The sequence below is a fragment of the Saccopteryx leptura genome, chromosome 4 (assembly GCF_036850995.1).
Source record: "Saccopteryx leptura isolate mSacLep1 chromosome 4, mSacLep1_pri_phased_curated, whole genome shotgun sequence".
Classification (NCBI taxonomy): Eukaryota; Metazoa; Chordata; class Mammalia; order Chiroptera; family Emballonuridae; genus Saccopteryx; species Saccopteryx leptura.
In genome coordinates this window covers 125,938,328-125,950,570 of record NC_089506.1, presented here as the reverse complement: position 1 = coordinate 125,950,570, position 12,243 = coordinate 125,938,328, and the positions used below count along the sequence as shown (strand labels likewise).

At 56.7% G+C, this 12,243-nt stretch overlaps 2 protein-coding genes across 12 annotated transcripts in view; one reads left to right on the top strand and one right to left on the bottom strand.

Moving 5' to 3' along the window:
- ASPSCR1 (ASPSCR1 tether for SLC2A4, UBX domain containing) overlaps window positions 1-12,243 on the bottom strand; it is a 31,595-nt gene that overhangs the window by 2,316 nt on the left and 17,036 nt on the right. For 10 of the 11 annotated variants that reach the window (XM_066381587.1, XM_066381598.1, XM_066381589.1 and 7 more), the window contains 5 exons: window positions 4,544-4,686; window positions 4,275-4,356; window positions 3,792-3,858; window positions 2,337-2,399; window positions 1,850-1,902 (listed from right to left, as the gene is read on the bottom strand). In XM_066381587.1, coding sequence (XP_066237684.1) covers window positions 1,850-1,902; window positions 2,337-2,399; window positions 3,792-3,858; window positions 4,275-4,356; window positions 4,544-4,686 — 408 coding nt within the window. The remainder of the gene's footprint in view (window positions 1-1,849; window positions 1,903-2,336; window positions 2,400-3,791; window positions 3,859-4,274; window positions 4,357-4,543; window positions 4,687-12,243) is intronic. The other variant, XM_066381588.1, reaches the window with a different exon arrangement.
- The window catches only part of CENPX (centromere protein X), a 33,050-nt gene that overhangs the window by 8,287 nt on the left and 12,520 nt on the right, over window positions 1-12,243 (top strand). The window lies entirely within an intron of this gene.

Sequence of the window (12,243 nt, the reverse complement as noted above, 5' to 3'; positions counted from 1 at the left end):
GTGACACTGCAGTCAAAGCCTCACTGGTACGTGCTGCCCTAAATCCCTTGGGGGGTGGCTAGGGGGGAGCAGGAAGGGGGCATGGGGAGGACAGTGCCCAGCCGTTCCCAGTGTGGCCAGACCCTGACTCAGTGGAACGGCCAGAACTACTAGGTGCTGGGACCACCCTCACAGCACCTCATGTGATGACATGTTGGTATTTCACAGGACCTCATCCAATCCCTCCCAGTGGGGCAGGGCCATCTGGGGGCTGCAGGGCTTGATGCCTCCTCTTGGCACCTGTCAAAAGTCCCCTCCCCACTGGTCTGCATCTCTGAGATCCCAACAAAACAGTGGTGACTGAACAGCACAGACAATTAGGACCATGAGCAGGAAGGGTCTACCCCTCTGCTCAGGCTGAGGGGATCAGCACAGTTTGTGATGGGGTCTTCAGGAGCCATTCAGAATGATGCCTAGGTCCAGAACAAGGTGGTGGGTGGGGGCAGCACCAGCACCAAAGAGGGCTCAGGCCCAGGAAGTAGGTTTGATATGGGATACTGGGGGACTTTGTGCCCACTGACCACTCCTCCACACCCCCCAGCTTCTCCCACCAAACACTCCTGGTCCTATAGACAGGGCAGCTGGGCTGCCATCCCCTACACCTACCCTGAGCTGTCACTCTCTAGAACATGGGGCAGGCCCCCAGGCAGCCTCCCAGGCAGGCAGCAGCCCAAGGGCAGCCCTGCCAAGGGACATGAAAGCGGAGGCTTCCGTGCTGCTCACCCGAGGGAGGGTGGGAGGCTTCCTTCTCTGAGTCCTGCCAGCTGTGATCTTGGGTAGTGCTGCCACCCCTCTTGGAGGCCCTGCAGCTACAGGCCAAGCTGATGGATGAAAGGAGACGGCTGCCGGTAGCTTAGGGCAGAGTGTCACTAGGAATCAGGCCGAATGGGCGGGACAGGCAGCACCCAGGGCTCCTAATTGCAAGAGGTCAGGGAGCTGGTCCCCCTCCATCCCAAAGCACCTTCCAAATCCAGTGTGCATCAACAGACTGGCTGGGAGGAAAATGGTGGGGAGGGAGGAAAGAGACTCAGTACCTTCAGAGATCCTGGGGCTGAGGAGGGGCCCAGGCTGGGCTCCCGCCACTTTGACTTAGTTCCTTGGTGAGCATCCAGCTCTCTGTCTGGTCTTGTCCCATCTCCCCACAACTGGACAGCCCCTACTCAGACCTTGCAGGGCCTGCGGGCCACTTAACAAGGGCTGGCCTCTGTTAGTAATTAAAATATCTGAGGAGACTTTGAAGAGGAAACCATTAGGCCTGGGGCTGGGGAGGCCCCAGGCTGCCCTCCCAGGCAAAGGGACAGGACATTCCTCCTGGCTCTGGAAGGCAGCCCAGCAGGGTGCTGGATCAACACTCCTAACCCTCATCCTTACCCTCACCAGGAGTTCCGGGGCTGACAGAGGGGTCAGGAGGGCCCAGTGTGAAAGGGCCCAGCACAGGAAAGGCAGGGAACCAGGTCAGTTGCAGACACTTGAACCCAGGGCCACACCTTCCCAGCAGCTGGCATCCCAGGGGCCTTGTGGATAGCCAGCCACTTACAGTGAGGTCTCTGACCCATGACCCTTCAGTAACTGCCCCAGCTGCCCTGCCTCTGGGCTCCTGCTCACCCAGACCCAGGGTAGGGAGCTTAGCAGCCCCTGAGCCCACCCCCTCAGGGCAGGAAGCGGAGGAGGCTGGGAAGTCGCAGGGCCAACTTCAGAGGCACTGTGTACCCTCAGTCGGCATCCACAAGGCATCCACCTTCTGACATTGACCTCACCCTGCAGAGTGGCCCCAGTAGCCCAGCCCCCACAAAGGCAAGACAGCCAGTACCTGAAAGAGGGTCAGTGTGTGGTCATCCAGGATGGTTTTTGGAGGAGTGATGACTGTGAAGAGATCATTGTCTTCATGAGGAAGGCCTTGCCCCTGCTCCCCAGAGAAGAGAGGCCTCAAGGCCCATACAGCCTCAGCTGGGGGTATTTTGGAAGAACCTTCAGCCCACAACCCTCTGCCCACCTCTCTGCTGTGGCAAAAACCCTGGTGAGGGGTTTGGGTGCGGGAAGTGACCTGGAGCAGACTCATGCAGGGACCCTAGCCCTCACCCCCAGATGCTTTCCAAGAAAGACCAGCACCCCCTACCCGAGAGCTCTCAGAGGCTGGGAGGTCAGACTGGAAGCAGAGGCTGCAGGGACACCAAATTGGGGCAAAAACCACTACCCTCCCCAACTCCCCTCATCCCCAGACTCATCCTGCCCCATGCTGTTTTTATAGGAAAAGCTCGGAGCTAGGAAGCATGAGCAGGTATAGGAGCAGCACTCACACAGGTGGAAGGGCAGCTCAGGGTTCCCCAGGTGACTCCTCACAAAGTCCTGCAAGTTCCTCACTGCAGAGAAAAGACAGGGCTAACAGGGTTCTCAGGGGCTCCATACAGATGCACTCCAGAACTGGCCTACTGTGGGATGGGACAGGCTGGGTCCAACATCTGTGCAGGTGCCCTCTACCCTGTAGGCCTGGCCAGCCTGGGGGCCTTGCAGCCAGCCCTGGCCAGTCTGGCCACCTCAGTCTCAGGCATTTGGAACACTGCTCCCACTCTCAGGCCAATCCAAGCTCTGGGAGTGGGAATTCAAGTTTGTTGCTTCTATAGTACCCGTGACAGGACATCCACAGGGCTCCCACCCTACAGAAACATCATTCCCTTTGCCTTTCGCCCTGCCAGAATTGGGGATATTGGTCTTTTTCTTCCAGGTGAGCTATAACCTCAGGACAAAGCCTCTGCAGTTGGGTGTGAGGTGCTCTGGGTCCACCTCCCTCTGGGTGGACAGGGCCAGTCACTGCCCGGCTGAGCTAATGAGCATCTGATATGAGCTGGCCCTGGCCCTGTGCACACCCAAGCTCAGAGTGTGCTACCTGCTCCACAGACAGTAACAGCAACATCAAAACATCCACCTCCTGCCTGACCAAGCGGTGGTGCAGTGGATAGAGCGTCAGACTGGGATGTAGAGGACCCAGGTTTGAGACCCCCAAGGTCGCCAGCTTGAGCACAGGCTCATCTAGTTTGAGCAAAGCTCACCAGCTTGGACCCAAGGTCGCTGGCTCAAGCAAGGGGTTACTCGGTCTGCTGAAGGCCCGCAGTCAAGGCACGTATGAGAAAGCAATCAATGAACAACTAAGGTGTCACAACAAAAAACTGATGATTGATGCTTCTCATCTCTCTCCATTCCTGTCTGTCTGTCCCTATCTATCCCGCTCTCTGACTCTCTGTCTCTGTAAGAAAATAAACAAACACTAGCGTGCGGAGGACCCGGGTTTGATTCCCGGCCAGGGCACACAGGAGAAGCGCCCATTTGCTTCTCCACCCCTCCGCCGCGCTTTCCTCTCTGTCTCTCTCTTCCCCTCCCGCAGCCAAGGCTCCATTGGAGCAAAGATGGCCCGGGCGCTGGGGATGGCTCTGTGGCCTCTGCCTCAGGTGCTAGAGTGGCTCTGGTCGCAATATGGCGATGCCCAGGATGGGCAGAGCATCGCCCCCTGGTGGGCAGAGCTTCGCCCCTGGTGGGCGTGCCGGGTGGATCCCAGTCGGGCGCATGCGGGAGTCTGTCTGACTGTCTCTCCGTTCCCAGCTTCAGAAAAAATGAAAAAAAGAAAAGAAAAGAAACAAACAAACAAAAACACCTCCCTGAGCCCAGGGGCCAGCTAGTGGGAGTCTATCGCTTTGAAAGATCAGGAGGGGCTCAGAGGGGTCCCCAGCCCTCCTGGACACCCAAATGAGGCCTCTTACCTGTCTCACTGGGGCGGAAAAAGCCCTGCAGGATGTAGCGGTCAGGGAACAGGACCCTCAGGACCACCTAGGCCAGGAGAAGTGGAGTTGTCCCCAGGACATCCAGAGCTGGGGCCAGGCTCTGGGAGACCACTGCATGCCTGGGCCCACCATGGCTAGGGCCCCCATCCCGGGAGGCAGACGCCAGAACTAGAGCAAGTGGAAATGCCAGCTTCCCTGGTGTTTGCCGTCCCCCCACACTCCTGGCAAGAGCTGTGAGCACAGGCTGGGTGTGAGGACCAATCATGTATCCCCCACGTGCATTTGTAAAAACATATTGACCTTTGTTTTCATCATTTAAGTGAGGCTGGCTGGTTCTTTAATGTACCGAGGATGTGCAGGCACAGGTGAAGCACAAGTGAGCACATTCAGTGGCATGTGCACTGCACTCGCCATGAGAGGCTCCAGCTCAGAGCCACACAGACACCCCATCCCCTCCAGTACCTTAGGGTATTGCTCCAGCTTCGCCTTCTTCTGAGCTTCCCTGAAGGCCTTGGTCACTAAGGGGGCTTCTTCCAGGCACTTCCTGTGGAAGGGTTAGGTCAAGGTCCTGGGTCTCGCTAGCCAGAGTGGAGGCCCCATACGAGCTGGACAGGGCAGGACTCGGCACCCCTGCCTGGGCTTCGCACCCACCAAGGTGCTACCGTGGGTGTAGGCACTGAGGACCTAAAGTAGAAGCAGGGAGACACTAGAGGGGCTGGGGGCACACCCACCGCTCACTCTTAAGCTGGGCCAAGCGTCTTCTCACGTCGTCCACGGTCACCTCGAAGAACTCTTCAGGTGGCTCTGCAGGCCAGACCTGGAGCAGCTCCTCCAGGTCAGGGTGGCACACCACGGGGTCCCGGTCCACTGGCTGCTGGGCAGAGGGCATGGCTGAGGTCCCAGAAGGGGCCCAGTTGCCCGGCTACCTGGGGCTGGGTCACCCAGTCCCTGAAGCTGGAGCAGCTGTATAGATCCCTGAGCCAAGCCCAGGTCCCACCCATCAGCCTATGGCCACGGCCAGGTCTCCAGCATGGAGCATGGACAGTAGGCTGTCCAGCACTGGAGGCTCTCCCTTGTGCCTGCTGCTCAGTGGCATTGATGCTGGACCCTCACTCCCCAGCAGGGCACCTGACCCTCAAGTCTTGACTCTATCCCTACTGGGTGGGGAATGGGGTGAGTGGCAGGTCGGCAGGGCCAGCCTCCCCCAGCAGCAACTTGCTCACTTCCTGTCTCCATGAGATGTGCCTGCCATCAGGGTTCCCAAAAGCTTAGGGAACAGTGCCCTGATTGAGTCCACATCAGGGGCTCCAAGGGAGGGCACGGGAAATGGCAGCCCCCAAATTAGAGGTTTGGCAAAAACCTGCCAGCTGCTGGCCCCACAGCCAGGCTGACCCTACCTCCCCTCCCCAGGGGAGCAGCCTGGCCCTGCATCTGCCCACCCTGGGGACACAGGGAGGGACAGCGTCACTCCTAATTGGCAGCAAAGTCAATGGAAACAATAAGGCAGGGCTTGCTTTGCCTGTGGTGCCTCCGGGTGGGTGACTGCACCGAGCATGGGGCCCCTCTGCAGCACTGAGGCTGCCCTTGGGGCTGGCCTGATGGAAGTGTCCACACCAGGGCCTGCCCTCACTCACACAGAAGGGCTGACAGCCATCATGGGAAGGGCCATGCAGGATGCTGCCCTGTCCTCCGTCCCTGCCAGCCCCGCCCTCACCACAGCATGGTAATCTCACCTCCTGTTTCTCACATGGGGGAACAGGATGGGGTTGGCAGGCTCTTGGATCATCCCTTCCCATGCAGCCTGGCCTGGCCACAGCTCCACCAGCACTCAAGGTCACTTACTGCCCTAGGATAGCCAGGCCCAAGCAACTCAGTGTTTAGGGATCCCAATGCACCTGCCAGGGGTCTCCAGGGCTGCCCTTCACCCAGCCACACCAATGTCTTGACTGCACTCTGGCAGGTCCCTGCAGTGACCAAGCATATAGGGTATCATGCTTCATAAGCACTCTCCCTGGGTGAAGGGAGGTGGGCTCAGCCAGGAAGCCCCTCTGGTCTCAGAGTGCTATGTCATAGTCACCAGGAAGAGCTGGCTGAGGCCTGGGCAGCAGAACCTGTAGATGGCTAGCCAAGGCCTTTTAGGGCTGCCCCTTAAAAGCCACAACCTTTCTGCAGCCGCCATGGGCAGTCTACACCGGAGCTTTTTATAACAAGATGCCAGGCGCCGGGCTGCCCCCGACAGCCACGGCGCCTACATTCCAGAAGGGCCAAGAGCATGCCTGGGCTCCTGGGGGAGGGCGAGGGCAGGACGTGGATGTGCCTGAGCTGGGAACAGCTGTGTACGAGTGCCAAGCCCCGGGTGCTCTAGCAGAAAGTTCCAGGCCCATGAGTCGCCCCAAGGATAGCAATTGGGTGATGAGCAGCCCAAGGTATCAAGTGGAGCCTGTCCATGCAAATAGATCCTCGACCCCAGGACACGGCCAGTGGAGCCAGGCCCAGGGATCACATGGTAACTCTGGCCTCACCCTTTCCCAAGCACTTGCAGGGCACAGCCGAGTCCCAGAGCTGCTGACATGTCCTGGCCCCAATCAGGCCCCTGTCCCACAAGAACTCACGGACAGAAGTGACTCAGTGCCTAAGCTGGCAGGATATGTCACCGTACCACCAAATGACAAGGGAGAAGCCAGGAAGCTTCATACCCTCACCTTGGCCTTCCCAGGAGATAGTGCTTCCACTGCAATGGCAGTGAGAGGTGAGGGAGGCAGGGTTGGTCCGACAGCTTCATACAGGGTGCAGGAGGTCAAGCCCAGGCCCTGCTTACTGTCTCTGCCGGGCCAAATTGCCTGCAAACTGGCCCCATGTGCCACCCCTGTAACAGCCGCTCCCTGGTCATAGGCAGGGTTACGTGGCTCCCATCAAGGTGAATTTACAGAGATGCTTTTGGCTGGAGAACAGAGGTCTTAGATGAGACATCATTAACAAAAAAGAATGCAAAAGGCAGAAGACATGAGGGAAAGCCACAGCCTGAGCCCTGAGTGAGCTCCTGTGTGCTGGCCAAGGGCCATGGCCCTGGGATCTGGGAAGGGCCCCAGGATGAGCACTGTGGCTGGTGCCCAGGGCTGCTGGGGGTTGCATGCTCTGAATGATGATGGAGCCCAGAACCTTCTCGGCACTCCCAACAGCTGACCCTTGCAGCCTAAAATCTGCAGGTCCACTCCAGCAACTGCTAGTGCAGCACACAGAGCACAGTACCTCTACTGAGAACCTGACATCACCTCCTCAGTGGACGGCCATCTGCACCTAGATGACCACAGCCAGGGGCTCAGGGGCAAACAGGAGAGACAGGAACATCTTCCTTGTCTGATGTTCACAGAAGACCCTGAGTGATGGGTCAGCACTGGACAAACGCTGGACTGACACCCAGGCCATTTAGAGGTGGGGGCTCAGTGACCAACTTCCAGCTGTAGACGGCCCCAGGTACCTTTAGAAAGAGTCCCTGTCACGTTGAATGTGCCCCGGGGGAGACCTGAAGGGAGCACAGCATGAGAGCACTGGCTACTGTAGACTACACCATGCTCATTGTGCTGACAGGCACAGCTGGGGCCAGACACGAAGGGGACGAGGGACTGGGCACCAGGCTGAGATGTGGGCCTAACGGTCTCTGAACAGTCAGGTGGGCACACTCCAGCAGCCACCACACAAGTGGCTGAAAACCCACTTGGGCACACAGGGGTCTCTCATGTCAGAGGTGGCCTTGCTGCCCACTGAGGTTTCATTTTCTTAACAGTAACTTTCCAGGACGTGATGATACCCAGAGAAAAAAATGTAAAAACTATTTGGAGGTAACCTCAAGCCCAGATTTTCCAGCTTCCTTGTGAGGGTTCCTGTTCCTTCTCTCCAGCCAGACTATCCTCTGACAATGGTTTGGTTAACAGGGAATGCTAAGCGTTTCCCCTTGAGGCTTGGAGCTTAACTGAATCACTACATAAGGGACACAGGCCAAACCTCCCAGTACTCCCAGAGCCAGCTGCCCCTGGAGGGTGTGCTGGAGAGTAGACACTACACAGTCCATGGTGAGCAGGCAGGGACAGGCACTAGAGCTCAAGATAGCACGCAGGTGGACTGCCCTGGATATAAGGCCCTGACACAAAGCTCATAAACACACACAGGCCCCTCAGCCACAGCCAGCACTGAGTGGCTCACCCACCCTCCCAAGCAGAATAAATGAGAGAAGTTTTGGAAAAAGAAGAGCACAGAGTAGCTAAACACTGGGCTACAACAGTGGCCCATGTGAAGTTTCCACATGCCTGTGGTGTGGCTGGGCGTGTGCCACTGTGGATCAAGGTCATAAACCCGCAAAGAAGTGAAGGGCAGGGTCTCCCCATCCACAGGCCTGGCAGTTGCCCCTGGAGAGCTGTGATGAGAGTCCAAGGTTAGCAAGCCCACTCACACCAGACCACAGGTGTGCAAGTACTGCAGAGAACCCCTCAGACCCAGTCAGGATGGGGGCCTGCAAACCAGGACTCCCTGCCCCATCTGCAGAAAGCCACCTGGCCCTGTGTAGGCAGCTTGGTGGTTCCAGGGGTACCATGCATGCCCATTCTCCATTGTGGTGGCAGGCTGGATGTCGCCTCTCCCTAAGCTCAGTCACATCTGAGAGAGAGGAGGACAGATGGTTGGAGGGTACCTGCCTGTCACTGGGCTTCAAGAAATGCTGTCCTGTCTGCCAACAGACCCCAGTGGGCATTTCGACTGAGGTCATGCTGTGCCCCGGATTGCTTGGACTATGACCAGAGCCCAGGGCACCCACAAAAATCCTGTGCTGACAGGTGATGGGCAGTGGGGTTTGCTCTTGAGGGCCAGGGGATGTCATGGCAGGTGGCCTGGTGAGAGGAGGAGGGCAGCCAGGCAGCGAGAACTACTCTTGGTCTGGCCAGCTCCTCCCAGCCCCTGCCTGTGAACCAGGGAGTGGACGGCCAGAGGTAAGGCTGACAACTGTACTAACACAGAGTACGAGGTGCAGAGGAAGTGCCCCGGTCCAGGTCTTGAGAGGGTGGGGAGACCACCCCCTGGAGGGTGACAGGCGCAGAGAGACCCCTGTCAGCCACCAGTCCTGCCCAGGAGAACAGGGCCTTTGATCAGGGACCCTGTGCCAGCTGTGTAGGGAGCGCCTGCTGGGATGGTTACCCTGGTGTACACAGAGCTCCTTCTGGGCCAGGGAAGGACTTCAAAGGACAGGCCAGGGGCCGCCAGGCAGCCCCAGCTTCACCCAAGCCGGGTTCTGATGGCCAGTTAAACTACCTTCTAATAATTAATGTTCTGACATCAAAGGCAAGAGCCGCCTGGGTCTGTAAACCATCCTGGGCCTCAGCTGAGGACCTGTCTATATTTTATCCTGTCTCTTTAGACTCTTTATTTAAATCCAAACACCACACACAGGCAGAACATTAATGGGAAACTTAGGAACTCTTTGATTACTAAAGTGTACCTTTGAAGTTCCCCCAAAAGTTCTGTTCTGTCCCCTACTCCCCTCCCCCAGCACTGAAAAGGGACACAAAGCAGACACCATGTGGCCAGCTGGCCCTCTGGGTGTGTGGCTGTTAGTGACAGGAGGCACGAGGAGGCGGGTGGGGGGACGCTCCACTACCAACCAGCTGCTGAGGCTCCCAGATCAAAGGCAGTGCTGCTGGCAGCCAGGCGGACCACCTCCTGCCTGGGGCCCCGGGTCACTGCTAAGGGATGCACTAGGATCCTGGGCCCTGACAGCAACCACCCACTGGTTGCTGAGCACAAGCTCAGGCTACCCCCAGATGCCTATAGGGCCACAAGCAGGTTCCCAAGAGATGCAGACCAGGGCCTGCCTGGGTCAGGGGGAGCCAGGGCCCCACTCCATGAAACCCCTGTGCCTTTAGATTAGAGAAGAGACAGCCAGTCCTAGCCCCAGGGCCCCCCCAGGAAGAACAAGCCCAGACGGAGTCAGTTCCCCAGCATAGCTCACCTCACCACATGGGTTTACTTTCAGCTACTGATTCTGAGCCCAAGTGACAAAGACCATAGGATTGGGGATGCATACTAATTTCTAATGTGGAGCAAGCATTAGCAAAGAAGACAGTAGCATCCCCAAAGAGCTAGGACAAAACTGCCACCACCACACCAGGATAAATGGTCATGGAACTCAGGACTGGCTTCACCCCCCTGCCTCCCCTGTGTCCTTCAAGCAAGGGATACCAAGGGTAGTGTGGGGAGCAGGAGTGCACAAGTCTGGCCACCTGCCCCTCTGCAGAGACCCAGGTTCCACTCCATAGCTGAGTCCCCCACCCCAGCTGGCACAGGTGCCCCTGTGCTGGACCCTCCAGCCTCCCCAGGTGTGTGAGCAGGTGAGCAGGCTTTAGCACTGTGATCTCTGTAGTCTGTTTCACTTATAAACATGGCAAGACTCTGAACTGAAACATTAGTTAACCAAGACCAACAGTGTAGCTAAAAAAGGAAGCATACACTGAACCTGAACTAACCCCTGGAATGCAAGAATGGCTCAAACCTCACCACATTAACGCATTAAGAGGAGAGAAGGCATAAAATTATCTCCATGTAGAAAAAGCAGTTTATAAAGCTCAACACCTACTTATGATAAAAAAAATTTTGGAAACTAGGAATAGAAACAGGTTGGTAAAAGCTTTTCATAGCTCAGGCCCCGGCCGGTTGGCTCGGTGGTAGAGCATCAGCCTGGCATGCGGAAGTCCCGGGTTCAATTCCTGGCCAGGGCACACAGGAGAGGCGCCCATCTGCTTCTCCACCCCTCCCCCTCTCCTTCCTCTCTGTCTCTCTCTTCCCCTCCCGCAGCCGAGGCTCCATTGGAGCAAAAGATGGCCCGGGCGCTGGGGATGGCTCCTTGGCCTCTGCCTCAGGTGCTAAAATGGCTCTGGTCGCAACAGAGCGAAGCCCCGGATGGGCAGAGCATCGCCCCCTGGTGGGCATGCCGGGTGGATCCCAGTCGGGCGCATGCGGGAGTCTGTCTGACTGCCTCCCTGTTTCCAGCTTCAGAAAAATACAAAAACCAAAAAACAACAACAACAAAAAGCTTTTCATAGCTCATATAATCCTTCAAAGATAAATTACTGGCTATCTGGGGAGGTGGACAAGGGAGATGTTGAGGGGAATACGGGGGAGGGGGATGCATTCGGGGCAACACTAGAATCTATGTAAACATAATAAATTGCCCTGGCCGGTTGGCTCAGTGGTAGAGCATCGGCCTGGTGTGCAAAAGTCCCGGGTTCGATTCCTGGCCAGGGCACACAGGAGAGGCGCCCATCTGCTTCTCCACCCCTCCCCCTCTCCTTCCTCTCTGTCTCTCTCTTCCCCTCCCGCAGCGAGGCTCCATTGGAGCAAGGATAGCCGGGGCACTGGGGATGGCTCCTTGGCCTCTGCCCCAGGCGCTAGAGTGGCTCTGGTCGCAACAGAGCGACACCCTGGAGGGGCAGAGCATCGCCCCCTGGTGGGCAGAACGTCGCCCCTTGGTGGGCGTGCCAGGTGGATCCCGGCCGGAGCATGCGGGAGTCTGTCTGACTGTCTCTCCCCGTTTCCAGCTTCAGAAAAATAAAAAAACAAAAACAAAAAACATAATAAATTAAAATCAGTAAAAAAAATTACTGGCTACTCCCTTTAACATCAAGGTCAAAACAAGGAGCCCATGCCCTGGCTAGGTGGCTAAGTAGACAGAGCATCGCTGGGTTGGATCCCTGGCCAGGGCATGTATGAGAAGCAACCAGTGAGTGCACAACTAAATGGAACTAAGTGAAACAATGAGTTGATGCTCCTCTCTATCTCTCTCCCTTTATCCTCCCCCCTTTCTCTCTTCTCTCCTCTCTCTCAAATCAATGGAAAAAAGTGTTTTTAATAAAATAATTTAAAAATGATTGATGGAAAAAAAGACAAGGATGCCCATTAAAATAAGTGCTATTCAACAAACATCGGAGAACAAGAAAAAAAAATAAGAGAAAGACATAAAGACAAAACTGACAGTATTTGCAGGGGTCACAGCTGAAACTGAGAAGCTCCTAATGGTAATAAGGGAGATGAGCAAGGCTGCGAGTATAAACCAACAGCATCTCAGATAAGCTCCCCCACCACTGTAGGGCTAGGCTATTCTAACTAGCTTTCATGTCACTCTAAGAATGCTACAATGCAGAGGGTGGAGCCACTGTGGATGGAAGGGCAAACATAGGAAGGTGGTGAGCCTGAGCCCTAGGCACAGACACAGCAGCAGGGTCTCAGGGTGATGCCGACCCACACCTGTGCATCTTCTAGGGACTGCTCAGGTGATGACATGTAGCCCAGGCTGGAAAGCTAGGCTGGTCCCATGGTAAGGTCTCTTTCTTGGTGTTCCCAATGCTTAGAGCCAGCCACAAGCCAGAGGCTGAGCAGAGGCCTGCTAAGC